Consider the following 27,271-nt stretch of genomic DNA (forward strand, 5'->3'; position numbering starts at 1 on the left):
GCAGCTGGTGTTTTTGGTTAACTAGATTCTCAAAAGTTCAACAGGTACTACCCTTGGATGTGAAAAGCATTACTCTCCTAAGTGCCAGTCTGGTGACATTCTTTAAGTGACAAGCTTCCTGGTTTAGGAAGAGAGAACATTCATGGTCAGATACAGCAACTCTTTGTGGAAGTTTGCCTGAGCATGTAGAAGATGGAACAAATTCAGGAAGCCTCTGTCATCGTCATCACGCTCTCCTGTGATACATAAGAACAGACAGCAGGGAAAGGGAAAAGTTAAACATTTTAACACTCAAAAAACAAAAGGTGTGGTGGTTTGCACCTTTATTCTCAGTACCCTGTTTGGTTTTTGTTTTGTTTTGACACAGGGTCTCGCTGTGTAACAGTCCTAGCTGTCCTGGAACTCTCTTAGTAGACTGTGTTGGTCTTGAATTCACAGAGATCCATCTGCTTCTGCCTCCCAACTGTAGCCACCACACCCAGCTAAAACCATTAAAAAAAAAAAAAAAAGATTTATTATATATACAGTGTTTTGCTTGCATATACGTCTGCACATCAGACGAGGGCATCAGATCTCATTATAGATGTTGTGAGCCACCATGTGGTTGTTGGGAACTGAACACAGGACCTCTGGAAGAGCAGTCAGTGCTCTTAGCCTCTAAGCCGTCTCTCCAGCCCTAAAACCTTTTTTTGAACACATGGCTGAGGTATGTAAGATGGTTTAAGTGATCCTAATAATATTTAAACAAAAAATTCTGTTGGTGATCTTAAAGCCAGGCATGAAATTAGACACTGGAGGGAAAACAAGGGAGAGCACACGGGTTTAAGCTTCAGTATCTTAACTCTATGACCGTGGGCAGGGCAGGTCATGTCTGTGCTTGCTTTTTCCCATCTATAAGACAGGGATAATGAGGAGCTCATCAGCACTACGCAGTGCTCTTTTGCAGAGGACCGTGGTTCTACGCTCAGCACCTAGTGGTAGATCTGAAGCCCTCTTCTGACCTCTATCATACATGCACATGGTACAGAGAAAATAAAAACAACAATTTTAAAAATATTTAAAGGGCTGGGCACGGTGGTGCATGCCTTTAATCTGAGCACTGGGGAGGCAGATGCAGATGGATCTCTAAAGCTTAAACAAACAAACAAAAAAACAAGGGGCTGGAGAGATGACTCAGCGGGCAACCATCTATAAAGTGCTCTGATGCCCTCTTTTGGTGTGCAGGCAGAGCACTGTATACATAATAATAAAGAAATAAATCTTTAAAAAACAAAACAAGCGGCTGGGCGTGGTGGCGCACACCTTTAGTCCCAGCACTCGGGAGGCAGAGTAGGTGGATTGCTGTGAGTTCCAGGCCAGCCTGGTCTACAAAGCGAACCCAGGACAGCCAAGCTTAACACAGAGAGACCCTGTCTCGAAAAACAACAACAAAAATAAATGAATAAAAATAAAAAAACAAAACAGGGTTAATTATGTTGGCCACCTTGTAAACTAAACTAATATCTGTTTAAAACTATGTAAGGCCCAGTGTGGTAGTGAATGCCTTTAAGTCTCAGTATGTGGAAGGCAGAAGCGGGTGAGCTTGAGGCTAGTCTGTCTGCATAGGGAGTATCAGGTCAGTCAGGACTACATAGAGAGATCCTGTCTCAACAAAAACAAAATCAAACACCCAGACAGGATCTCACTATGTAGCCCAGGCTGGCTCAAATTTCAGATCTCCTGCCCAGCCTCAAATACTAGGACTACAGGTGTAGAGCACCAAGCCCAGCTAGCTGCATGGGAAGTGGAGGGCACTACCACTGACTCCTGTGGACCATTGTCACTCCCACTTACCAGACATGACAGGCTGCAGCATTTCCATCGTGACACAGGCAAAGGCGTTCGCTACGCTCTGCAGGAAGCTCTTTCTCTCTGCTGCGGTGTTAAAGACCTTACAGACTTTCTGCATCATTCTAACTGTCCAGTCCATGCAGTACAGCTCTTTCTCACACACCTGGTTCAGAGGCACAAAGCACTACCGTCAGATTCATGTGAAGAAGGCTGTAGGGCTTGAAAATGGCAGTGACAATGATAGCTTATGATGTAGCATAGTTTTTTGTATAGGGCACCCCACTAAGTCTGTAAATGGGAACTCAGTAAGTGAATAAAACAGAGTGTGATGGTACATGCCTGTAACCCCAGCACTCAGAAATTCAATGTCACCTTGTCTACATAATGAAGTATGTACTTTAATACTTATTTTTTTAAAATATTTTCTGTGTATCTCAGTTCCTGGTAGGCTGTGTGTTGTGTGTGTGTGTGTCACTGACCGACCGACCGGCTGACCGACCGACCGGCTAACCGACCTAGGGCTTTGCAAGCACTAGGGAAGCAGCACTATTCCTGGGCACAGTGGAATGCTAAATAACCCACTAGAGAAAAACTTTGTTTTTACTTACCAAAGCCAAAAAGACTATGAGCCTTGCCAGCTCAATGGCCCGTCCATTTACAGCCTTACTAGCCATGAAGGTGAAGCAGATGTTGTTCCCACTCAGGATCAGGAGGCGTGCGTTATTCTCCAGAAGCCACTCCCGGGGCACCACTTTCATCAGAGGAAGAACAGCATTTAGTGAGAAATTACACAGTTGTTGTAGTAAACATTTTTAAATACATTCAATTTTTTTTTTTTTTTTTTTTGAGACATGGTTTCTCTGTGTAGCGCTGGCTGGCCTGGAATTCACTCTATAGATCAGGATGGCCTTAGAGATCTGCCTGCCTTTGCCTCCTGAGTGCCAGGATTTAAGTCATGGGTTGCCATGCCGGAATGTTTTAGTTTTTCAAAAACAGCATTCAACCAGAAATTGCAATCCCCTCTATGTCATGGTGCCTTTACTATTGTGGTGATGCTTAGTCAAAGCAGATCTACACACACCAGCAGGTAAAGTGGCTTCATATGTAAGAACGAAAGCTTGGGCGCCTTTAATGCTGCACTCAGGAGGGAGAGGCAGGCGGGTCATCTGCCTGCCTCTGCCTCCCAAGTGCTAGAGTTAATTGCCCAGCTGCAATGAGTGATTTTTCATAATTCTTTGATACCTGTAGAATTGTCTATAAAAATATTTTAAAAAATAAAAAAGAATTGTCTATATAACTTTATAACTGTATTCTAATAATAAATTTCTAGGGCTGGAGAGATGCTCAGAGGTTAAGAGCACTGGCTGCTTTTCCAAAGGCCCTGAGTTCAAGCCCCAGCAACCACATGGCTCGTAACCACCAATAATGTGATCTGGTGCCCTCTTCTGGAGTGGAGGCACACATATAGGCAGAATACGGTACACATAATAAATAAATCTTTAAAAAATATATATATATATAAATAAATCTTTAAAAAAGAAATTTCTATTACTCTATATTAGTAAATACATATTTTACCTGATAGTTCATCTAAAAGACTGATGACATCATCTGCTGTCCACTCTTTACTACCTGTGTCATATAATAACTTGATGGCATTAGCCAAACCTTTCAGACTTGATTCATTTGTAGGTCCTTCTGTCATTTCCTGCCAAATCACTTGCCCTAGATTGAAACAAAAAGTATGCCATGATAGAGTAGATGGTTTTGTGATAAAGACTTCAGGATTTGTTTATACAAGTCCATTGCTTATATAAGCTACATTCACCATAAAATGTCAATTCTGATAGCATTATAAATTTGAGTTCTCATTGACTGTGATGAAACACAGCAACAATATCTAAACCGAGTAGCTGAAGTAGTTTGAACATGAGGAGCGCTGCTGCTGTGACTCTCCCCTGAAGAGATTGTACTTGCACTGTGGTAGGTTTTCTTCTTGACAGCTCTGCTTTAAGAAGCCCACACCCATGCTGCCATGTTACTTCTCTTTGAGAAAGAGTTCTTCAAGTCCTTGCTTAAGCCTATATTAACATATCTTTTTAATTTAATTTTTTGTTATTGGGAACCATAAAGGTTTTGTTTTGTATTTTATATGTATGAATGTTTCCCTGCGTATATGTCTGTGTGCCATGTGCATGCCTAGATCCCTCAGAATGGGAGTTACACATGGCTGTGAGCCACCACGTGGGGACTGAGAACCTAACCTAGGTCCTCTGGAAGAGCAGCCAGTGCTCATAACTAATGAACCATCTCTCCAGCTCTCTATATTAACACATCTTTATTAAGCCCCAAATCTGCTTCATAAAGAAGAAAGAATTTTTTAAAAAAGTTTTTCTTTCTTTCTTTTTTTTTTTTTTTTTTTGTTTTTTTTTTCGAGACAGGGTTTCTCTGTGTAGTCTTGGCTGTCTTGGACTCACTTTGTAGACCAGGCTGGCCTCGAACTCACAGCGATCCACCTGCCTCTGCCTCCCGAGGGCTGGGATTAAAGGCGTGCGCCACCATGCCCGGCTAAAAAGTTTTTCTTGACAGGGTTTCTCTGTGTAACCTTGGCTGTTCTGAACTCACTTTGTAGACCAGGCTGGCATGGAACTCACAGAGATCCACCTGGCTCTGCCTCCTGAGTGCTGGGATTAATGGTGTGCACCACCATGCCTAGTGAATGAATACTCTTAGCTACTTATTATTTATTTTATCCTTCTCATGTGTGAGTGTGCATGCATGTGGAGGCCAGGGTGTCATTCCTTAGGAATTATCCACTTTAGGAATTTTTGAGAGAGTCTCTCACTGAGACCTGGGGCTCACTTAAAGGGTAAGATGGCTGGGAGCCCCAGGGATATCCAAGTGTTGTATCTTCAGTGCTGGCATTACAAGCACAACCCACTACACCAAGCTTTTTACCTGGGTGCTGGGATCAAAGTCAGATCTTCATGTTTGCACAGCAAGCACATTTCCTACTGAACTATTTCCCAACCTCAAAGAATATCACTGTAAGTTCAAAGATGACATTACCCTGTACTACAGATAGAAATATCGATTACTATAATTGTACTAAAATCAAGTAAAATCTACTGACATCTTTCTAGAAAGGAGCATGCTTCTATCATCATCTTTTAAACATTTCTATTTCGCCAGAGCAATTCAGTAACCTTCTATTTGTTCCTCCATCAACAATCTTCTCTGTGGTGTATATGTAAATTTTTAATTTCAAAATGAAGTTCCTGGCTGCTAGCCAATATGCATTAAAATTGATTATCTATTGATAAAGATGAAATAAAGAAGCCGGGCGTGGTGGCGCACGCCTTTGATCCCAGCACTCGGGAGGCAGAGGCAGTCGGATCGCTGTGAGTTCGAGGCCAGCCTGGTCTACAAAGTGAGTCCAGGATGGCCAAGGCTACACAGAGAAACCCTGTCTCGAAAAACCAAAAAAAAAAAAAAAAAAAAAAAAAAAAAAAGATGAAATAAAGAAATGTACGATAAGTTTTAACATTAATCTAGTCACAATTTAGGTAACAAAAAAATCAGATTAGATTTAGATTAAATCTGAAAATCATTTTTGTGTTTTCCCTGAGACAGGGTTTCTCTGTGTAGCCTTGGCTGTCCTGGACTCCCTTTATAAACAAGGCTGGCCTTGAATTTACAGTGATCCAAGTGCTGGGATTAAAGGTGTGCCCGGCACCTGAAAAACCTAAGACTACTAAACAATCACTGACTTAGGCCATTATTTTGTTCCTTAACATCATCAGTCCCCTCCAGCAACAACCATAACTTTGAGCTACATTAATGTTTGAAATGAAAAAGCAGCATTTAGGTGATGACAGGAATATATAAGAGATGACAGGAATATATCTGGTCTGGAAGCTCAGGGTCTGCAGAAGTGGATGTGGTGTGTCTGAAACCATGAAACACATTTTAAACACTAGCAATGATGAAGCTGAGTAAAGACAAAAGGCCTTTGGGCCTGCTACATGGCCCAGTGGATAAAGGTGCACCAGTGCTTGCTGTCAAGCCTGGTCCATCCCCAGAGCCCCACAGTACAAAGGGAGAAGTGATTCCTGCAAATTATCCTATGACCTCTACAGACATGCCATGTTACATGCACAATAAAATAAATGTTTGTTTATTTACTTATTTTTGAAGCAGGACTTTCTATGTATCTCTGACTGGTCTGGAACTTGATATGTGTTGGAATACAGTCCAACAATGGAGTCCTTTGAGAATTCTGAATTCTTGTGAGAAAACTCCAAAAAAACAAGATAAGAGTACTGTGACCTCAGTTCTCTTCAAAAACACAGAATTGTTCTTGGAATGTGTTTTCATGCTCCTCCCAGGTATAGCAGTTAGGAGGAAGTTTACTTCAGAGTATTCATTACAGCTGCCTACTGTTATTACTTATATGCCTCTATGGAAAGACATGTTTTTGCCACATGCCACTTAGCCTTCTGATTGGACATTTTACTCATGTGACTCTTCTTTGTTTTTGTTTTATTTTTGGTTTTTCGAGACAGGGTTTCTCTGTGTAGCCTTGGCTGTCCCGGACTCACTTTGTAGACCAGGCTGGCCTCGAACTCACAGCGATTCGCTTGCCTCTGCCTCCTGAGTGCTGGGATTAAAGGCGTGTGCCACCACCGCCAAGCTGTGACTCTTCTTTTTTGCTTTTGTTTTTAATATTTATTTATTATGTATACAGTGTTCTGCCTGCATGCACATGTGCATGCTAGAAGAGAGCAGATCTCATTATAGATGGCTGTGAGCCACCATGTGGTTGCTGGGAATTGAACTCAGGACCTCTGTAAGAGCAGCCAGTGCTTTTAACCTCTGAGCCATCTCTCTAGCCCCATGTTACTCTTTTTTTGTTTTGTTTTGTTTTTGTTTTGTTTTTTGAGACAGGGTTTCTCCACGTTAGCCTTGGCTGTCCTGGACTCACTTTGTAGACTAGGTTGGCCTCGAACTCACAGAGATCCACCTGCCCCTCCTCATGAGTGCTGGGACTAAAGGCAAGCAGCAGCACACCCGGCTCCCATGTGACTCTTCTTAACTCTTAAGAGTTATAAACTGTCTGATGCTCTGAGTAAAGTTGGCTATTGCATGAGACTTTAGTTAGCCGTGTTTTTAGGCTCCATTCTTCCAGGTCTCACTACCTCTGGAACAGTAAACAGATATGTAGACCATCTTGGTCTTGAACTCACAGATATCTACTGACTCTGACTCCTGAGTGCTGGGATTAAAAGTGTGCACCAAGCCGGGCGTGGTGGCGCACGCCTTTAATCCCAGCACTCGGGACTCGGGAAGCAGAGGCAGGTGGATCGCTGTGAATTTGAGGCCAGCCTGGTCTACAAAGCAGTCTAGGATAGCCAAGGCTACACAGAGAAACCCTATCTCAAAAAACCAAAAAAAGTGTGCACCAACCAGGCTCAGAGGTTAAGAACACTGGTTGCTCTTCCAGAGGTCCTAAATTCAATTCCTAGCAACTACATGGTGGCTCATAGCCATCTATAATGAGATCTGGTGTCATCTTCTGGCATACATGCAGGCAAAACACATAATAAATAAATAAATCTTAAAAAAAAAAGAAAGAGTGTACCAATCAGTTGGGTTTTTTTTTTTGGGGGGGGGAGTGTTGTTTGGTTTTAGCTTTGTGAGACAGGGTTTCTCTATGTAGCCTTGGCTGTCCTGGAACTCACTTTGTAGACCAGGCTGCCTCAGCCTTCTGAATTCTGGGACTAAAGGCCTGTGCCACCATGCCCAGCACCAGTAAAGTTTTTAAAAAGTCTTTCTAAAGCAAAACAGTCAGCCAGGTATATCATATACTGTTAAATGAATATTTAATATTGAATAATCTTCAAGTGGGTATGGTGGCACACGCTTTTAAATCTAGCACTCGGGAGGCAGAGGCAGGTAGATTGCTGTGAGTTCAAGGCCAGCCTGGTCTACGAGGCAAGTCCAAGACAGCCATGGCTATATACAGAGAAACCCTGACTTATAAAACCAAAAAATAAAAATAAAAAATATTGAATAATCTTCAACATATGGCATCCAACTAAATTCAAGTATCCATACCCTTAAAAATAATATTTTATCATAGCTTAACAGGGGAAATAAGCTCCCAACAAGACAACCCAAAGTTAAAACTTTAAAACTCCCAGATCAAGAACTGTCTCCTAAAAAAAAAAAAAAAAAAAAAAAACCCAAAAAATATACCAAACAAACAAAAAACAAAAACCCAACAACAACAAAAAACCAACCAACCAACAAACAACAGACCTGTCTCTCCATGTCTCTAAGAGGGATGCCTATAAGCAAAAGGCAAGACAGGCGTGAACTCAACAGAACCAGCTGTGCTTTCATCTCAGCTCTCACAGGTCAGTGAGGTAGCTATGGACACATGGTGGCTTAGAGAGATGAACAGGGAAACAGGCAACCTTTGAAACAAAGCTAGGCCTAAAACTTCACCTAGAATAAAAGCACAACGGCAGAGGGTCCTTGGATGGTTTCTGGTTTTGTTTTGGCTGTTATAATGGACATGGTGGCAATGTACTGAATGGTGAGAACAGTTTTCCATCCTTCTCTAAGAAAGTTCAGGGAGAAAGAGAAGGAAGGATAGGATGGAGCCACAAGGAAAAGACAAGAAAACATCAAGAAAAATGAACCAGGCCTAGGAGATGATTTAAAAACAAGTATAATGTGGGAAATCTGAATATAAAAAAGCTATCCTAGCATGGAGGTTTACGATAGAGTAATTATTGTGCAGCATTGTGCTATAGGCTAATTAACTAGATCCTGGTCTCTCTGTGTGGTTATTTGGGTATAAAGCTGGTTAAGGAGTAACTGCTAATTTCACTAAAATAATAATTCAATATTAAATATTAATTCTTCAATAATACACATGCCTGAAAAAAACAATAGTGCTTACCATCATGAGAAGCTGTTGGTCCAAAGATAATGTATAACAATCTTGCCTGATTTACCATTGGCCATGGTTTTAATATTCGAGTCAACCAAAATGCAGAATCACTTCGATGTGTCCAGTGATCAAGTAGGACATTCCTGCAGAACAGTCTAATCCTTAACTCTAGTTTTCGAGCACTTCCTATGAAGAAAAAGGAGTTATAAATCATCTTTCTAGAAAGATAAGTTGCATACTGGATAGTGATCAGAGTCAGGTATTAAAACAATGGTCATATAGAGAGAGATAGTAAACTGGGTCTATAAACAGGGAGTCAACTAAATATATATATATATTTTAAATATTTATTTATTTATTTTACATATATGAGTGCTCTATCTGCATGTACACCTGCAGGCCAGAAGAAGGCATAGGACCACATTATAGATGGTTGTGAGCCACTATGTGGTTGCCGGGAATTGAACTGAGGACCTTTGGAAGAGCAGAAAGTGCTCTTAACCACTGAGCCTTCTCTCCAGCCCCTAACTTTACATTTTGACTATCTTCTTGTGCTTACTTTCCCTATTTATCTTCAGTAATTTGAATAAGTGGTAAATAAAAATCTGTGCTCAATTTTACCGTAATCTTATATATACATTTAGATTTATTATTTCGTCCACTCTCATGTATTGCAGACTGACTTTGAACTCCTTCTGTGGTCAGTGCTGACCTTAAACTTCAGGTCCTCCTGCTGCCACCTCCTAAATACTGGGGTACAGGTGTGTCCATTTATGTGGTGGTAGGTGCTCTTAGTCAACTGCATCCTCAGCGGATTTCGGGTTTAAAAGGAAGTAAGTATAAAGAAAGGCCAGACACACATCATCAATCAATATGATTTATACTAAATGTGGTACTCTACTTTCTTCCATAAAAATTTGAAGAGGTAGGCTGGACACATGGCTCAGCTGACAAGAGTGCTGCGTGCTCTTCTTGAGGTCCTGAGTTCAATTCCCAGCCACCGCAGGGTGGCTCACAACCATCCATAATGAGATCTGATGCCCTCTTGTGGCCTGCAGATGCACATGCAGATAGAACATTCATACATAAAATAAATAAATAAAATCTAAAAAAAAAAAAAAAAGAAAGAAAGAAAGAAAAAGAAAAAGAAAAGAAAAGAAAGAAAAGCCAGGCACAGTAGCATACACCTGGAATCACAGGACTCAGGAGGCAGAGGCAAGCGGATCTCTGTGAATTCGAGGCCAGCCTGGTCTACAGAATGAGTCCAGGACAGCCACATAGAGAAACCCTGTCTTGAAACATAAAAACAAAAACAAAAAAATAAAAGGTTATATGATTTATATTTTTGGCTTAAATTTTTTTCAATTGTATTTTTATTTATTTTATGTATGAGTGTTTTGACTGCATATATGTCTGTGTACTGTTTGTGTGCTTAAAAATGATTACATTTTAAATTTCTCTGGGTGTGCCTATGTGTGTATACATCTGCCATGGCAGGCATATGGAAGTCAGTTCTCTCCTCTCCGCCCCATGGGGATCTGGGGAACTCAGATTCAACTACCTTTACCTGTCAAGTCAAACAGCCACAACTTTACATTTTTGAGACTGGATCTAATACAGCCCAGAATGTCTGTAAATTCTATATATAGCTGAGACTAGCCTTGAACCCTTAACATTTCTACCATTTCTTCCATGCTTGGGTCAGAAGTCTGAGCTAGGCCTGTATTTATTTATTTAATATTTTTCAAACAGGGTCTCTTGTATACCAGGCTGGCTTTGGGCTCAATATTTAGCCAAGGATGGCTTTGAGTCTCTGGTCCTCCTGGTTCCTCTAAAGTACTGATCCTGTGTGACCATGATCAGCTTCATTCAGTGTTGGGGCATGCTAGGAAAGTACTCTACTACAATCCAAACGACAGCTCTAGACAGCAAACTGAGTGTTAAACCATGAGAGAGAAAGAAGATATTTCAGGAAAATGAGAAAATAAAGGTTCCCAGTGAGATACAGACACATAAAGGGCACTGGAAACACAGTGAGTAAAGAACAATACGCTGATGTCAAACTAATACACTGGACAGTAAGTTTGATTTTTTTTTTTTTTTTTTTTTTGACACACAATCTCTCTATGTAGCTATAGCTATCCCGGAACTCAGTATGCAGACCAGCCTGGCCTCAAATTCACAGAGATTCACTGCCTCGATTCTTAGTGCTGGGATTAAAGGTGCATGCACCATGCAGTGATTTTTAAAGAGTAAGTAGATGGGGACCAGAATCTGAAGACTAGTTTATTTACCTTAGATTTTATTTTGGGTGTTTTAGGAAGCTAACAGAATTTTTTTATCAGAGGAAAGACATGCTAATTTTTAAAATATCAGGTCATTGGGTTTCTAAATGGTTTCATTTAGTTTTCATTGGGTTTTCCAGGAGGCTGAGGCTCCTGGAAATCTAAATTTGAGGCTAGAATGTCCTATATATTAGGTCAGAGGCCTGAGACTCCTGGTGCTGGGGATGCAGCTCAGAGTTAGAGCCCACCACACTCAGTGCCCTCAGTCCAATCCTCAGCAGCTCCCCCATCCAGCAAGTTCATAAATACATCTGTACTTTTATCCATAACTTTTTTATGGTGAAATGTTTCAATCTGACAGAAAAATAAAAATATAATAACAAACAGAGCATACAAATCAAGTAGCTTATCCAAAGCTTTACACTTTTCTGTTTGCTTCTTGATTTATAAAATAAATAAGCAGTACAAATGTTTATTAATTCCAATCACTCTCCCTAGAAGAATTACCACCTTGGATTTAGGACTGGTCCCTGTCTCTTCTATGTTAGTCAGGCAGGGTTCTCCAGAGAAACAACCAATCGGAAGCAGATGACACCCATATGGTATGCACTTTATGTGCTGCCGGGGATGGAGCCCACTACCAACTGAGCTGCAGCCCAGCCCTCCACAACTTGCTTTGCATATACTTTAAACTCTACCTCTGCTTCACATTTCATCTCTATACAATGCTATCTCTAAACTGACGGTGTTTACCTGGTTTGTTACAGACAACAGTTTGCATCTTACGAGAGAGACTAGTCAGCTCACATAAGAAGTTAAAAACACGATGACATTCGAGTTCATCCCAACCCGCTGTTAAGGTCTAAGGAAAACAGAAGAAACAGTGTACAAGTTCAGACACAAAATGCAAGGGCAAGCCATTACTCTCTAATATAAACAAGCTGTTTTTAGTATATGACCTACCTGATGTACAATTTTTACTCTCTCTAGAGATACTCAAATTCACAAGAAATTTGCATACTTACAACCCAGAAAATCTCCAAAATCTTGTATCTTTTTGGTTGGGATGAAGGAAGTCTCTCTCTCTCTCTCTTTTTTGTTTTTTGTTTTTTTGGTTTTTTGAGACAGGGTTTCTCTGTGTAGCCTTGGCTGTCCTGGACTCATTTTGTAGACCAGGCTGGCCTCGAACTCAGAGATCTGCCTGCCTCTGCCTCCTGAGTGCTAGGATTAAAGGCGTGCGCCACCATGCCCAGCATGGAAGTATCTTTTAAGAGAAAATTTTTCTTTCTTTCTTTCTTTCTTTCTTTTTTCGTTTTTGGTTTTTCCAGACAGGGTTTTTCTGTGTAGCCTTGGCTGTCCTGGACTTTGTAGTCCAGCCTGGCCTCGAACTCACAGAGATCCACCTGCCTCTGCCTCCAGAGTGCTGGGATTACAGGCGTGCGCCACCACACCCAGCAAAAGCTTTCTTCTTTTTGTTTTTTGTTTTTTTTTTTTTTTTTTTTTTTTTTTTTTTATTGTTTTTTTTTTGTTTTTTGTTTTTTAAAGACAGGGTTTCTCTGTGTAGCCTTGGCTGTCCTGAGCTTGCTTTGTATTGTAGATCAGGCTGGCCTCAAACTCACAGTGATCTGCCTGCCTCTGCCTCCCGAGTGTTGGGATTAAAGGCATGCAGCACCACCGCTTGGCTATTTCTTCTAAAATGAGAGAAATTGCCAAGCAGTGATTATTTCTCGTAAAAGGAAATCAGTAGATGGTAGTCAGGTTTGGGAGGGAGGCTTTTTACTTTATGTATTTTGTTCCTTTTGAATTTTACATAAATACATATCTTAATACTTAATCCAAAAATAGAAGGCACAAAACAAATGGGGAAAAACAATCTGTCTTAGAAGAGTGTTAGCAGGAAGTGCTGGAACCTGGGTGCATAGGAACTGGTGGCTGGTATCCTGGGATACAGCATAAGATTCTCAGGTGCAGTCCTCAGGGTGTGGGAAGAGCCTGAGGTGGCTATATATATATATATTTATTTATTTATTGGTTTTTCGAGACAGAATTTCTCTGTGTAGCCTTGGCTATCCTAGACTCCCTGTGTAGACCAGGCTGGCCTCGAACTCACAGTGATCCACCTGCCTCTGCCTCTTGAGTGCTGGGATTAAAGGCTTGGGCCACCACACCCAGCTAGGTGCCTATAAATTTTAAATTAGATAAGTCATATAGATTGTTTAGGGCAGTGTCTGGTAGATAGTATAAGGCTTAACAAATAATACTTTTCATTTTTATTTGTTTATAAGAGATTAGTAAATATTCTTGAAATAATAGATTGATTTCTAAAATTACATTTCAGAAAACAAGTCCACAAATTTAAACTCAAAATATACATAAAAGAAAGCCAGGCACTGAGGAGGCAGAGGCAGGCGGATCGCTGTGAGTTTGAGGCCAGCCTGGTCTACAAAGTGAGGATAGAAGAGACAGCAAATTTAAGTTTGGGGCCATCTTGGTTTACATAATGAGTGCCAAGACAGCCAGGCTACATAGTGAGAAAAAACAAACAAATAAAAAATGATAAACACATGTACACAGATGCCACCTTTAGTCTCTTAAACTGGCTAGGAGCTTGGGTTGCAGTTCAGTGGTAGAGCACTTACCTAGTATTCCTAAGGACCTAGATTCAGTCTCTAGGTCACAAAATACCAAACATACACTTGTGTAGAGTAAATAGTGCTAAGCAGTTAGGAAACCAAACATACTGTTAACAAATTTTCACAATGTTACTTTGCCTTAAGATGATTATAGCATCTATTAGTGCACACAGGGATTCCATGCTCTTCTTGTTAACAGCTCAAAATCATTCCTTCCCTCTTTCATTAGACAACGTACCTGTATGAACATGCCGTAACATGGTAATCCTAAACATTGCAAAGGAGCTGAACAGCCATTGAATTTAAAACAGGAAACCTATAAAGAGAGCAACTGTTAGTAGATCTATATACTTACTAACTTGATACTCAGGTTTATTGGAGAAATCTTCTCCCCAACCCCAGACAGGTTTTCTGCATAGCAGTGCTGTCCAGGCTGGCCTCAAATTCAGAGATCCAATTGCCTCTACCTCCTTCTGCTAAGATTAAAGGTGTGTACTACCAGGCCTGGAGACTGGAAACATCTTGAGACAGGGTCTAGCTCTCATAAAAGAAAGAAACTTTGCAACAAAGACCATTGCAGAATACCTCCACAGATTAAAGTGCAGAGAGCAAGCTGGGCATGGTGGCGCACACCTTTAATCCCAGCACTTGGGGAGGCAGAGGCAGGCGGATCGCTGTGAGTTTGAGGCCTGTCTGGAAAAATGACAATAACAACAACAACAAACATGGAGAACTAGTGACTCTGTAGTGCCCCGCCCCAACTGACATGTCTACAACACAATTCCTGCACCAAAGGCTCAGAGGTGGAGGGAGGAAGATTGTTAAGAGTCAGAAGAGTGAAAATATTTAATAAAAAAAAACCAAATTAATAAAATTTGATTTTTTTTTTCGAGACAGGGTCTCTCTGTGTAGCCTTGGCTGTCCTGGACTCACTTTGTAGACCAGGCTGGCCTCGAACTCACAGTGATCCACCTGCCTCTGCCTCCCATGTGCTGGAATTAATGGCGTGCACCACCACGCCCGGCATAAAATTTGATTTTTATTTGGAAAAGAAAAAAGTCAGAGGAACAGGGAACCTGCTGTGAGATTGTCAGGGAAAGTATCCTCATGAAGTCTCATCAGCATAGCTACCTAAAGAGCCAACAGACATGTTGGCATGGAAGGGAGAAATCTCATGGAGACCCAAAACCAGACAAAAAACAATAGGCAACTAAGGAAGCTGAGAGCAGCAGAAACAGTCTTCCTTGGGGGAACAACCACCCAACTGGTTATCCAATAACAAGTGATCAGCCCGGAAATAATGTATATACAAATAATAGTATATGGACTAAGCAGGTTGTATTTATATAATTAGCAATTGTGTGTGTGTGTGTGTGTGTGTGTGTGCATACAATAAAAGAAAAAGAAAATGACAATTATATTTTAATTTAAGAAAAATTACGTTGGGCATAGTGGCACACACCTGCTTTTTGTTTTTGTTTTTGATTCTTTTGGTTTCTTTGAGACAGAGTTTTGTAGGCGTAATGTTATTACACGCTGTGTAAAGATTTAAATGCTGATTTCTGTGTCCCCATATCTGGTTGCAATCCTTGTTCTGAGAATCTCCCATCACAATGTTGTATAAACACTCGTTCCCCAATTGTTCCCTGATACATCAATAAAGAAGCTTAACAGCCAATGACTGAACAGGAGGGAGAATAGGGCTGGACTTTTGCAAGCCAGGGGAGGAGGGGAGAGAAGAAGTGGGGACTCAGCCACAGGCAGAGGTCAGAGAGGCATCAGGAGAGAGCAGCCATAAAATGAAAGTATCTTGGGGATTTATGCTGAGAGGAAGCCAGATGAAGTTACATGCTCGGGATTTGTGTCATAAGGCTCATTAAATAAATACAATAGTCCAGTCTCAATTATTTGAGAGTAGCTGAGTTAAGAGAAAAACCGCAACACATTTATAAAACTACCACTAATAGAGTTTCTCTGTGTATCCCTGGCTATCCTGAAACTAACTCTAGATCAGTCTGGCCTCAAACTCAGAGATCCACTGCCCTCTGCCTCACAAGAGGCACCTTTAATCCTAGCTCTTGCGAGGCAGAAGCAAGCAGTATCCCAACATCCATGGAAAAACATCTGAGTGTGGTAATGTGAGCCTGGGGATGGGTTTGGAGCGAGACAAGTGGATCTCCAAGGCGCTCAGATCAGCCAGACTAGCTAAAACAGCAAGCTGAAGCTCCAGCTTCAGCAAGAGGTGTCTCCAAAATATAAGGTGGAGCCAAGCATAGATGCACACAGCTTTAGTACCACCACTCAAGAGGCAGAGGCAGTCTGATCTCCACGAGTTTGAGGCTAGCCTGGTCTACATAGTGAGTTCCAGGCTACTCAAGGCTACCTACTAAGACTCTGTCTCAAAAACAAAAAGCAAAAAACAAAAACAAAAACAAAACAAAACAAAACAAAAAAGCCAACTTCCCTCTCAAAGCAACAATAAAAATATAAAATAAAGGGTCTGGAGAGAGAGATTAGCTGATTAGAGCATTTTTGTAGAGGGCCTGTCTGTGTTCAGCTTCCAGAACCCACTTTTTGTTTTTCGAGACAGGGTTTCTCTGTGTAGCCTTGGCTGTCCTGGACACACTTTGTAGACCAGGCTGGCCTTGAACTCACATTGATCTGCCTGCCTCTGCCTCCCAAATACTGGGATTAAAGGCATGCGCCACCACACCTGGTTTCAGAACCCACACTTTGACTCACAAACAACCATAGCCTGCAGTTCCAGGGAGCCTATACCTCCTTCTGACTTCTGCACCCGAAAGACATGTACACAGCACACATTATACATGCAGACAAAATATTCATATGCATAAAAAATAAATCCTTTGGGAGACAGAGGCAGGCAGATTGCTGTCTTGAAAAGCCCCCCCCCAAAAAAAAACCTAAAAAAAAAAAAGAAAGAATGTGGATAATCATGTTTGGTGGTATATACTTTTAATTTAGTACTTGGGAAGCAGAGGCAGCTGGATCTCTGTGTTTGAGGCCAGCTTTTAATAACAATAACAACAACAATAATGTAGAGATATTTTCTGACATCAGCTTGTGGTCCTGGCATGAATCTACAGAGAAACACACACACACACACACACACACACACACACACACACACACTGGAAAAAGATTCTCAACCTGAGGGTACAACTCAATATAACTGTTATACAACATACAAGAGGCCTGAGGTTCCATTCCCATAACAGCAAAACAAAACAAAAATCCAAAATCTTGCAGCTAGGCACAGCGGCACGACACTTTAATCCCAGCACTCAGGGGGCAGAGGCAAGTAGATCTTTGTGAGTCTGAGGCCAGCCTGGTCTACAAAGCAAGTCTAAGACAGGCAGGCCTACACAGAGAAACCCTGTCTCAAAAAACAACAAACAAAAACAAAAATGACAAAAAAAGAGGGAATGGGGAAGCAGCCCAAAGTATTCAAAAAGGCTGCTGAGGTTCTGGGAGAAAGAGGACAGAAGAAGAAAAGCTGTACCTTTCTCACTCGTCAGCCAAATTTCCTGATGTCTAGTAAGGAGTGCTTTGTTTGATTTTTTGAGACAAGGTCTCCTGTAGTCTACTCTGGCCTTGAACTGGCTACGTAGGAGAAAAGACTGATTCTCTGATCCTCAAGGCTTTGTCTCTTGACTGCTGGGATTACTGGCCTGAGCCACTGAGCTGGGTAGGAAGGCCTGGGGATCAACTCATACTAAACAAACAATGTATCAACAGAGCTGCACCCCCAGCTCCTGAGCTATTGCTTTAAACAACTTTGGAAGCTATGAAAGATAGAACGCTTGTTTCACAAGCCAGAGGACCTGGATTCAACTCAGAAACACATGAGAGGAAAAAGGACTTCCCATGAAGTGTGCTCTGATTTCCAGATTTATTTTATTTTTTATTTTTCAAGACAGAATTTCTCTGTGTAGCCCTGGCTCTTTTGGGACTAGTTCTGCAGAACAGGGTGGCCTAGAACTCAGAGATTTGCCTGCCTTTGCCTCCCCAAGTGCCGGGATCAAAGACATATGCCACCACTGCCCAATTTTATTTTTAACTATCTGTATGTGTGTGGGTATTTGCAGGGGCCTGCAAAGGCCAAAGGTGTTGGATCATATGCCCGTTACAGGTGATCAAAGTTACAAAAGGTTGTGAGTTACTCCACTGGGGTACTAAACACCAAAACTGGACACTCTACAAGAGTAGCAGTCACTCTTAACCATTGAGCCATCTCTCTCCTTATGTTTTTGCTAAATGTTGTAACTGTGATAAGCTTTAATTTATAAATTAGACATATAAAGAACAACAACAATGATAGAATAATTAGGCTGGTTCGAAGGTAGTGAGCTTTCACAATTGATTGCTCACAGTCAGTTACAGATTGAACTCCTGTTCTAACTTCCCCCCTTCTCACTACTGCACTTGACTAGTCCAAAAATAAATAAATAAATAAATAAATAGAATATTATAATAAATTGTTACAAAATTGACAGCATCATTACTCTTCACCTTGGGACCATTACTAAGTACAAGCAGTGCTGCTGGGGCAGTGCTGGTGTGTGCCTTTAATCTCAGCACCCAGGAGGCAGAGGTGGCCAGATCTCTGAGTGGGCTATATAGTAAGTTCTAGAACAAGTAGGGCTACACAGAGAAACCCTGTCTTCAAAACCAACCAACCAACCAACAACAATAACAACAAAAAAGTAGGATTCCCTGAACATAAGTGCTATGATATAACAACAAAAGACCTGATAATAACAGGTAACAGATGGTTACTAACTGGGAACTAATGGATAATAGCATAAACAGTGTGAACACACTGGACAAAGTGATGGTTCACATCTCAGGTGGAACAGAATATACTAACAAGAAATAACACAACCAGTTGGGCAGTAGTGGCGCACGCCTTTAATCCCAGCACTCGGGAGGCAGAGGCAGGTGGATCTCTGTGAGTTCAAGGCCAGCCTGGTTTACAAAGTGAGTCCAGGACAGCCAAGGCTATGCAGAGAAACCCTGTCTTAAAAGCCAAAATAAATAAGTAAAGAAAGAAAGAAAGAAAAGAAAAAAAAAAAAAAAAAAAAAAAAGAACACAACCATTCACGATGGTACACAATTTAACAGTTGCGAATTCTTTCTGTTTAGCATTTCTCATATTTTCACTGAAGTTGCTTGTGGGTAACTGAAATTATGGACAAAAGAGATTACTATACTACATTTTCTTGTAATATAATCTATGAGTTATTAGAAAAGTATTAGATGATAATTGGTCAATTTTTGGTGCTACTTCATGAAATCCCATAATTACAGGTTTAGGGAGCCAAGTGGTGGTGGCATGTGCCTTTAATCCCAACATTCAGGAGGCAGAGGCAGGTAGATGTCTGGGCTTGAGACCACACCCTGGTTTACAGAGCCAGTTGGTTACAGGATAGCCAAAGCTATAGATTTAGGGCTGGAGAGATAGTTTGGTGGTTAGGAGTACTTGCTATTCATTCAAGGAATCTGGATTTGGATCCCAGCACTCATATTAAGTGGCTCACAACCACCTATGTAAGTCCAGAGGATCTGACATTTTTTCCCCCAAGACAAGGTCTCTCTGTGTAGCCTTGGCTGTCCTGGACTCACTTTGTAGACCAGGCTGGCCTCAAACTCACAGCGATCTGCCCGCTTCTGCCTCCCAAGTGCTGGAACTAAAGGCATGTGCCATCATGTCCTGCTAGGTTCTGACTTTTTTTTTTTTTTTTGGAGACAGGGTCTCTCTGTGTAGACCTGGCTGTCCTGGACTCTTTGTAGACCAGGCTGGCCTTGAACTCACAGCAATCCGCCTGCCTCTGCCTCCCAAGTGCTAGGATTAAAGGCGTGTGCCACCATGCCCGGGAGATAGATATGATATCTTCTTTTGGCTTCAATAGGCACCTACAAACAGAAACACACACATACATATAATTAAAAAATAAATCCTATTTTTAAAAGATAGGATTGCAGTTGGAGATATGACTCAGCAGTTAAGAGCACTTGCTATTCTTGCAGAGGACCCCGGTTTGACTCCCAGCATGCACATGGTGGCTCACAACTGCCTGTAGATCCAGTCCCAGGGGATTTGATGCCTTCTTTTGGCTTCCATGGGCACCAGCACCCACATGATGCACATGCATGCATACAGGGAAAACATTCATATATACAGATATTTAGAAAGACAGGCTTATAAATAATATATGACATTAGTGATAAGTTCTCTTTACCGGAATTAAAGATTGTGAACTAATTATGGCATATGACCTTACTTCTGAGAGGATCTTGTGAATGTACTTTAGTCTTTCCTTGGTGGGAAGAAGCAAGGTGCATCTTTTAAATAGTAGACCTAAGAAAGGAAAAGAGACATAAGGAAAAAAAGAGACAAAAATGAAAATAAACTTATCAACAGCATAGTATAGCATTCCCTGAAAATTAAGTATGCTGTACCACTGTGGATTATATTTTTTACACAAACATTTGGGAGGTGAGATAAAAAATGTATACTGCATGACAGTTACCAAGTGGTGCTGATGACCATCTAGCTTTAGAAAAAGCCGAAATTGTGATATAGATAATATAGGACACATGTCAGAGCACTTGATTTAAAATGATACAATAAGGCATAAAGATGGGCGTGGCAGCGCACACCTTTAATCCCAGCACTCAGGAGGCAGAGGCAGGCAGACTGCTGTGAGTTCGAGGCCAGCCTGGTCTACAAAGTTAGTCCAGGACAGCCAAGACTACACAGAGAAACCCTGTCTCAAAAAAAAGGAAAGAAAAGAAAAGAAAAAAGTGTAGAAATCTGTGTCATAACATTGAAAAAAAGAAGAAAAACCTTCCAAGTTCTCAGTAAAATGTTCTCTGAACTACAGTGACAATGATCTATAGTGTGTGATTTATTTCCCTTAAGTATTGTGTTTTCCAAAAATGGTAATTCACTATTAACATTCCTGTAAGGACAAATGGCATTCAACTAAAAATGATATGATGGTAAGGAAAGATACACTTGAATATCACCACTTTCTCCAGTTTTTACTCTTTATATAATATAATCACATTTCTCTACATTTACTCTTTACATAATAAAATGATTATGTAATCCCCAAGAATCTATAGGAGCCAAGTTTATTTTTAGAAGCTGCTATGTTTGGGTAACACACGACGAGAATTGAATTTTAAACATAAATCCTCCTTATTTTTGCTTATAGGAAGTTATTTTCAGTGTTTGGCTTTAGTCTGAGTTCTTTTCCTTTCATGTTTTGGCACTGTGTCTCATGTTATATCATAGCTGGGACTGCAAGATAAAATTGCATACTGGTTGCCTTTTCTATTGCAAATCTCCTTTTTAAAAAAATTTTAAAGTCTTTTTTTTTTTTTTTGTTTTTCAAGACAGGGTTTCTCTGTGTAGCCTTGGCTGTCCTGGACTCCTTTTATAGACCAGGCTGGCCTTGAACTCACAGCGATCCGCCCCACTCTGCCTCCTCCCGAGTGCTGGGATTAAAGACGTGTGCCACCACGGCTGCAAATCTATTTTTAAGAGTTGCTGTTTACCATAAAATCCTTTATTTAGCGGATTTCTTTTCTAAACACAGGTAGTCATTTTTAGAGCCTAGCTTCTTCTTTTTTTTTTTTTTTTCTTTTTTTTTTTTGTTTTTTGTTTTGGTTTTTTTCAAGACAGGGTTTCTCTGTGTAGCCTTGGTTGTCCTGGACCTACGTTGTGGACCAGGCTGGCCATGAACTCACAGTGATCCACCTGCCTCTGCCCCCCGAGTGCTGGGACTAAAGCCGTGCACCACCACCACCTGGCGTGACCAGCTTCTTTTAAGTTCTTGAAATAAAATAATGTCAGATGCAATATTCTTTTTACATTTTCCATCTGCTCTGCTCAGTAGAAAATGCAAATTAAAATTTATAATCTTCAAAGTTAAGATTCTAAAAATGTTATTTTAATATCTGAAGACGGGAACAGATAAGATAGGAAAAGAAGCATGGGAAAATGCTGAGTATGTCAAATATTTACCAAAAGAATCAGTCATAAGACAGGTGTCTACAAAAAAAATGAACAGGTTTGTTTTTTGTTTTTTTCTTTCTGTTTTTCAAGACAGGGTTTCTCTGTGTTATCTTGGCTGTCCTGGACTCGCTTTGTAGACCAGGCTGGCCTGGAACTCACAGAGGAACTCACCTGCCTCTGCCTCCCAAGTGCTAGGATTAAAGGAATGTGCTACCATGCCCAGCTAGAAAATTAAAGCTAATAAATTAATCAAACCTTTTTTGAAGATTAAGTGTTAAGATCAATGATTATATTTTTAAATTGAATTATCTATGGAATTATTGGTTTTTTTGGTTTCAATATAGTGTTGAAGGTGGAAACATGGTCCTTGTTTGTTTCTTTGTTTGAGGCTCTCAAGTAGCCCAGGCTGGCCTCATACTCATTATGTAGCTGAGACTGGCCTTGAACCTCTCATTCTACTGCCTTTACTTCTACAGTATTGTGATTCATAAGCTTGGGCTATAAGCTAGGCAAGTATCTACCACTGGCCTCTGTTTCCAGACAATATAATTGGGTTTGCTTAAGCAGCTGAGATTTGATTAAAAAAAAAACAAAAAACAAAAAAACAAAAAACAAAAAAACAAAACTTTAGATCAAGCCCAAAAGACAATTATCAAATATTTGCCATACTCATATTCCAGGCTTTACTAAACCTACTCATAAATACTAAAACCAATAACACTGTACTCAGGGTATTTTCTTTTGTTTAAAAAAAAAAAAAGATTTGGGCCAGGCGTGGTGGTACATGCCTTTAATCCCAGGACTTGGGAGGCAGAGTTAGGTAGATCGCCAGCCTGGTCTACAAAGTGAGTCCAGGACAGAGAAACCCTGTCTCAAAAAACAAAACAAAACAAAAAAGATTTATATAAAGGGTTGTGGGTTCTGGGCACTGAACCCAGGTCCCCTGAAAAACAGCCAGTACTCTTTTTTTTTTTTTTGGTTTTTTGAGACAGAGTTTTTCTGTGTAGCCTTGGCTGTCCTGGACTTGCTTTGTAGACCAGGCTGGCCTCGAATTTACAGTGATCCACCCGCCTCTGCCTCCCGAGTGCTGGGATTAAATGCACGCGTGCGTCACCATGCCCTGCTAGAATAGCTAGTACTCTTAACCTCTGGGCCACTTTTCCAGCCCTAGACTATTCTTTCTTCTTTTTTTCCTTGTTTCTTCTTGTTTCTTCCGTGTGTGTGTGTGTGTGTGTGTGTGTGTGTGCGCGCGAAGAGCCTAGGTCCTCATCTCATGTATGCCAGGACAGGATTTGCCACTGAGTCTCTCTAAATTACTCAGGTTGACTTTGAACTCTATAGCACAGGCAGGCCTTGAATTCACAATCCTTTTGCCTTAGCATTCTAATTAGCTGTTATTACAGGCCTCCACCTCAAATTGTTGTTTTTTTTTTGTTTTGTTTTGTTTTGTTTTTTTGGTTTTTCGAGACAGGGTCTTTCTGTGTAGCCTTGGCCGTCCTGAACTCACTTTGTAGACCAGGCTGGCCTCGAACTCACAGCGATCCGCCTGCCTCTGCCTCCCAAGTGCTGGGATTAAAGGCGTGCGCCACCACGCCCAGCTCTCAAATTGTTATTAAGGAATTTACATATTATTTTGTTTCTTTAAAGCTAGGCATTCTTGTGTTTCTAAAAGGCAAGTGTCACTCAACTTATTATCATTTAAATCCCAACAACATCCTGATATTTGGTTTTATTGCCATGCTATTGGTTAATTATATTTTAGTTTCATAGTTAAAATTAGTCATATTGAAACTAGAATTTTCTCTTAGCACTCTAAGGAAAATGAAATCAATGAATGGAGTAAAAGCTACAAATTACTTTATATCAAGGAAAGAAAATGGTATAGTAGTTCCTTTGATGAGGTCAATTTAATTATAGATGTGTAACATACTTTAAAAAGAAAATCACAGATTCTAGTAAGACCATAGTGATCTATAGTGTGTTTAGATTTATACTTTAAGGACTAATTATGGCTGAAAAGGAATATTAGTGAAGAATAAAATTTAGCTGGGTCTGGTGGCATATGCTTCTAATCCTAGCACTCAGGAGGCAGAGGGAGGATGATCTCTGTGAGTTTAAGGCTAGCCTGGTCTACAGAATGAATTCCAGACAGAAAAACCTTGTCTAAAAACAAAACAAAAACCCAAAGAACCTCTAAGTCACAAGGTACATAGGCAAGAAAATAGAAAAGGCATCAATTCCCTAAGCTGATACACCACCTAAGCAACAGCATCAGTTACACTATACTCGTGTAAAATCACGAGGACGGGCACTTTACATAAAAAAATGATTATTTTTAAAGATTTATTTATTATTATGTATATAGTGCCCTAGCTGCATGTACACCTGCAGGGCAGAAGAGGGCATCAGATCAGGTTGTAGATGCTTGTGAGCCACTATGTGGTTGCTGGGAATTGAACTCAGGACCTCTGGAAGAGCAGTTAGTGCTCTTAAGCTCTGAGCCATCTCTCCAGCCCGTTAAAAATTATTATTTTTAATTAGTTCCTCCTGCCTCTACTTCTAAGCCCTAGGACTATAGGCAAGTACCACAAACACCTAGTTTATAGGGTGCTAAGGGCTGTGGTGTGCTGGTACACGCTTCTAATCCCAGCACTCAGGAGGCAGAGGCAGGCAGATCAATGTGAGTTGAGGCTAGCCTGGTCTACAGAGCGAGTCCTAGATAGCCAAGGCTACACAGAGAAACCCTTTCTCTAAAAAACAAACAAACAAATAAATATGATGGCAGGGATGAAACCCTGGGATTCATGAATGCTAGGCTGGCACTCAACCTACTGAGCTACATTCTCAGGCCTGTAGAGGGTTTTGAGACAGACTCTCACACCTTCGTCCAGGCTGACCTGGAACATAGGAACTCACTATGGGGTGCAGGCTGGACACACAATGGGATTCTCTGGGTTTGGTTTTTCAAATGCTAGACTTATAAGTGTGAGCTGCAATGTTCAGCTTTCATCTTTAAAGTATGTAGGACTACTCTTAAGGTCTTTACATTGTGGTGGTGCACATCTTTAATCCCAGCACTTGGGAGGGAGAGGCAGATGGATTGCTGTGAGTTCAAGGCCAGCCTGGTCTACTTAGGGAGTCCAAGCAGCCAGTGCTACACAGAGAAATCCTGTCTCAAAAACCAAAAATAAATAAATAAATAAACCATAGAAAAGAGAAAAATTTACAGAAAATATTCTATAAACCACCTCCAGCCTTACAGAATTATATAACAAAACACAGTTGCTGGTATTATTTGTTGCAGTTTGCATTTCATAAATTACCTAGAGCTCTGTAGTGTTCCAGTAGAGCAGCGTCCTCTTTTGTGTCAGTGAGATCAAGGTCATGAAAATTCTGTAGTAAAAGTCTTTTACTTCCAGATGAGGTTGAGATATAATTAATTATGAACTGGCTGACTGTTTTGGACACCATACTTAACATGCCAATATCCTTCACTATCAAAAAGAAATAAATTTATGAGTGCAAATGATTAAAATTACTGTTAGAATATTCTATTAACTTATATAAATTCACTAATAATACACATGACTTAAATACAAAAGCATCACCATTTGTACAGTCTACTTACTTATATGTTAACTTATTAATAATAAACCTAGGGGCTGAGAGATGGCTCAGTGAAGACTATCTGGTTGTTCTTCCAGAGGACCCAGGTTCAATTCCCAGAACCCACATGGCAGCTCACACCTGTCTGTGACTCCAGGATCTGACACTGATATGAAGTAAAAATAAATAAAAAATATTTAAGTAATAATTATTATTAATAATAAACCTAGTACTAGGTATGTACTCAGGTGTAATCATACCTGTAATTTCAGTATTTGGGAGGCTGAGAGAGGCAAATTGCTTGCTAGATGTTCAAAGCCAGCCTGAGCTGTAGAGGAAGTTCTAGAATAGATAGGCTATGAATGAGAGCCTGTTTCAAAAAACCAAAAACAAGCTGGGCATGGTGGTGCATGCCTTTGATCCCAGCACTTGGAAGGCAGAGGCAGGTGGATCGCTGGGAGTTTGAGGCCAGCCTGGTCTACAAAGCCAGTCTAGGACAGCCAAGGCTACAGAGAGAAACCCTGTCTTGAAAAAAAACAACCCCCCCAAGAAAAAGAAAGAAAAGAAAAGAAAAAGAAAAAGAACCTCAAATTGTGCCTCAGCCTTTAGAGTGCTGGGCTTATGCTATCATACCTGGCTGAGTTTGTTTATTTGAGACATGTGGGAAAAAAAAAATGAGCAAACCAAATGCTTAGAGGTAGATGGATCACTGGGAGTTCGAGGCCAGCCTGGTCTACAAAGTGAGTCCAGGATAGCCAAGGCTACACAGAGAAACCCTATCTCGAAAAAACAAAAATAAATAAATAAAATATCTTAATATTGTCTTAAATTAGTTCTCAATAGTTAAAACATGTTGCAAATTAACCATCAAGTTACCATATTATTGTCCAGATAATTTTAAGATGTGGTAGTAGTTTTGGTGATTTTATATTGTTTCTTTTTTTTTTTTTCTCTGTGTACCCCTGGCTGTTCTGGAACTTCCTCTGCAGACCAGGCTTTCCTGGGGCTCAGAGACCTGCCTGCTTCTGCCTCGAGTACTGGGTTTAAAGGCTGTTGTTGTTTTGAGACTGGGTCACTCTGTACACAGCCTCGCCTGTCCTGGAGCTTTGTAGACCAGATTGGCCAGGAACTCAAAGAGACTCTCCTGCTTCTTCCTCCCAAGTGCTGGCATTAAAAGCAAGCGCCACCACAAAAGGGTTTTTTTTTTGTTTAATTTTTGTTTTTGTATTTTTGACAGGATCTTGTTATGTAGCCCAGGCTGGCCTGATATTTCTGACCTTGCCTTAGCATCCTTGGTGTGTGCCTACAGTATCTATGCAGAATTTGAATATTATGGTGGGCAGTGCTTGGGGTACTGCCAAGCTGGCTGCCTCCTGTAGTCTACTGAGCAAATTTTTCTGTTGAAAAGACAGAAAGAGGAGAGAGACAAAGGAAAATGGAGAGTGAGCAAATATGGAACTTTACACTTAATTTTAACCAAAAGAAAGAGAAGTGGCTAGTGGACCCTTAGAAAAGAAACCCAATATGAATGTTATTAATATTCCCATATGGCACTAACACAGCCCAAATAAAGACAAACTAATACTAGGGAATATTATAATATTCTAATATCTTATATAGCCTACTTTTAGACACCAAACCTCACCTGATAAATATCTTAAAATTATGTGGAATATTTCCAATGGTAAGACTTTAAAATTCCCAAGTGTAGTTAAGAGTTGAGGATCTGAATCAAGAATGTTGCAGATATAGCTGGAATGATGATTAGTACGTCTACATTTTTGGTTGGGTATCAAAGTGAAACTTGTATTTACTCTAGACGCCATGTTTTCTTATTCTGCAAATTTATCCTGGTTAGAAAAATAAAACATAAGACACAAAGAAAGAAAATTAAAGCAATGGAGTTTCC

At 40.6% G+C, this 27,271-nt stretch overlaps 1 protein-coding gene across 1 annotated transcript; it reads right to left on the reverse strand.

Moving 5' to 3' along the window:
* Fbxo47 (F-box protein 47) lies at positions 1–27,188 on the reverse strand. Its single transcript, XM_051157831.1, has 10 exons — positions 27,008–27,188; positions 25,080–25,250; positions 20,015–20,091; positions 13,948–14,025; positions 11,830–11,938; positions 8,801–8,977; positions 3,409–3,555; positions 2,439–2,581; positions 1,834–1,993; positions 1–236 (listed from the first exon to the last, which is right to left on the reverse strand). Exons 1-10 carry the CDS (start codon positions 27,186–27,188, stop codon positions 124–126), a joined length of 1,356 nt encoding a protein of 451 aa, XP_051013788.1. The 3' UTR covers positions 1–123.
* Between the last annotated feature and the right edge of the window lie 83 nt (positions 27,189–27,271).

The sequence above is a fragment of the Acomys russatus genome, chromosome 16 (genome assembly GCF_903995435.1).
Source record: "Acomys russatus chromosome 16, mAcoRus1.1, whole genome shotgun sequence".
NCBI classification, from domain to species: Eukaryota; Metazoa; Chordata; class Mammalia; order Rodentia; family Muridae; genus Acomys; species Acomys russatus.